The sequence below is a fragment of the Salvelinus sp. IW2-2015 genome, unplaced genomic scaffold (assembly GCF_002910315.2).
Source record: "Salvelinus sp. IW2-2015 unplaced genomic scaffold, ASM291031v2 Un_scaffold4287, whole genome shotgun sequence".
NCBI lineage: Eukaryota > Metazoa > Chordata > Actinopteri > Salmoniformes > Salmonidae > Salvelinus > Salvelinus sp. IW2-2015.
This window is the reverse complement of record NW_019945558.1, coordinates 32949-35344: the sequence shown is the minus strand read 5'-3', so window position 1 is coordinate 35344 and position 2396 is coordinate 32949. Positions and strand designations below refer to the sequence as shown.

General features: G+C 49.9%; 1 protein-coding gene across 1 annotated transcript; it reads left to right on the top strand.

Moving 5' to 3' along the window:
• Positions 1-215: 215 nt before the first annotated feature.
• Positions 216-1175, top strand: LOC139026276 (uncharacterized protein DKFZp434B061-like). Its single transcript, XM_070441571.1, has one exon. It carries the CDS (start codon positions 216-218, stop codon positions 1173-1175), a length of 960 nt encoding a protein of 319 aa, XP_070297672.1.
• Positions 1176-2396: the final 1221 nt, after the last annotated feature.

Below are 2396 nucleotides of genomic sequence, written 5' to 3'. Positions count from 1 at the left end.
CATGTCAGAGTTCCCCTCTGTCGAGTCATGTCAGAGTCCCCGCTGGTCGAGTCCATGTCAGAGTCTCCACTGGTCGAGTCCATGTCAGAGTCCCCGCTGGTCGAGTCCATGTCAGAGTCCCCGCTGGTCGAGTCCATGTCAGAGTCCCCACTGGTCGAGTCCAAGTCAGAGTCCCCACTGGTCGAGTCCATGTCAGAGTCCCCGTGGTCGAGTCCATGTCAGAGTCCCCACGGTCGAGTCCATCAGAGTCCCACTGGTCGAGTCCAAGTCAGAGTCCCACTATCGAGTACAAGTCAGAGTCCCCACTGGTCGAGTCCAAGTCAGAGTCCACTGGTCGAGTCCATGTCAGAGTCCCCCCTGGTCGAGTCCAAGTCAGAGTCCCCCTGGTCGAGTCCAAGTCAGAGTCCCACTGGTCGAGTCCATGTCAGAGTCCCCCCTGGTCGAGTCCAAGTCAGAGTCCCCCTGGTCGAGTCCATGTCAGAGTCCCCCTGGTCGAGTCCAAGTCAGAGTCCCCCCTGGTCGAGTCCATGTCAGAGTCCCCCCGGTCGAGTCCATGTCAGAGTCCCCCCCGGTCGAGTCCAAGTCAGAGTCCCCCGGTCGAGTCCAAGTCAGAGTCCCCCCGGTCGAGTCCAAGTCAGAGTCCCCCCTGGTCGAGTCCAAGTCAGAGTCCCCCTGGTCGAGTCCATGTCAGATGTCCCCTGGTCGAGTCCATGTCAGAGTCCCCATGTCGAGTCCATGTCAGAGTCCCCCCGGTCGAGTCCAAGTCAGAGTCCCCCTCGGTCGAGTCCAGTCAGAGTCCCCCTGGTCGAGTCCAAGTCAGAGTCCCCCCTGGTCGAGGTCCATGTCAGAGTCCCCCTGTCGAGTCCATGTCAGAGTCCCCCGGTCGAGTCCAAGTCAGAGTCCCCCGGTCGAGTCCAAGTCAGAGTCCCCCCCGGTCGAGTCCAAGTCAGAGTCCCCCCCCGGTCGAGTCCAAGTCAGAGTCCCCCTGGTCGAGTCCAAGTCAGAGTCCCCCGCTGGTCGAGTCCATGTCAGAGTCCCCCCTGGTCGAGTCCAAGTCAGAGTCCCCCCTGGTCGAGTCCAAGTCAGAGTCCCCCCTGGTCGAGTCCATGTCAGAGTCCCCACTAGTCGACTCCAAGTCAGAGTCCCCACTGTCCATGTCAAGTCACGAGTCGTGAAAATTGTGACTCGAGGCCGAGTCAAGGCCGAGTCCTGGACTTAAGTACAACAACACTGCGCCTTTTGACCAGAGTCCTATGAGTTTTTGTCAAAAGTAATGCACCATAAAGGTCATGTATTATAAGGGAAATGCACCTTAAGGTAATGTGCTATAAGGGTAATGCACTATAAGGGCAATGCACTATAAGGGTAATGTAGTATAAAGGTAATTCACTATAAATGCAATGCAATATAAGGGTAATGTACTAGAATGTTAATGCACTAGAAGGGTAATGTACTAGAAGGGTAATGTACTAGAAGGGTAATGCACTAGAAGGGTAATGTACTATAAGGGTAATGTAATATAAGGGCAATGTACTATAAGGGTAATGCACTATAAAGGTAATGCACAATAAGGTGAAAAGGTTTCAATTGGGATGCATATAGCCCCGTATATAGCCTCGCTATTGTTACTTTACAGCTGCTGTTTAATTATTTGTTACTTTTATTTATCTTTTTTTTTTACCTAACACTTATTTTTCTTAAAACTTCTTATAGCATTCATTTTTAAGGGCTTGTAAGTAAGCATTTCACTGTAAGGTCTACCTACACCTGTTGTATTCGGGCGCATGTGACAAATAAATGTCGATATGATTTGATTTGGAAAAATCCAGAAGTCTGCAGTCAGGTGGTCTCAGCGGTCYGCATTAATATTTCAGCTGAACGAGAGAATCTACAGAGTCTTTCCTCCCTGCAGAATCATGACAAAACACCACGGGACGGTATTGAACTGTTGTTGCCTAGCAACTACTACTGTACCGCTGCCATCCTATTGGGTATCTCCAGGACAATATAATAGGAGACTMCAACAGATCCATATATGGAGACTACTTGGCCGTATTCACAAAGCGTCTCAGAGTTGTGATAGAGGATCTAGGATCAGTTCCCCTCTGTCCATGTAATTGTATTCACTAAGGGCTAATGGGCTAAACTGATCCTAGCTCAGCACTCCATATTCTGAGATGCTGTTTGATATATGCCCTGGTGTCCCCTACCAGCCCAGTACCAGAATCCCAGTTTCAGAAACGAGTACAGTTACCAGTTATTTTATGAAATCAACAATCACCAATCTGGGAGCATTAATAATGAATGAACCATTCTAGGAGTGTTATTAGTATTTTCTGTTCCTGAGGGACAGACAGCTGTCATTGCAAATGTATTGATCACATCTTTACTAATGC

Coding starts and splice junctions, on each gene's coding strand:
- LOC139026276 (XM_070441571.1), top strand. CDS start 216: ATGTCAGAGTCCCCACGGTCGAGTCCATCAGAGTCCCACTGGTCGAGT.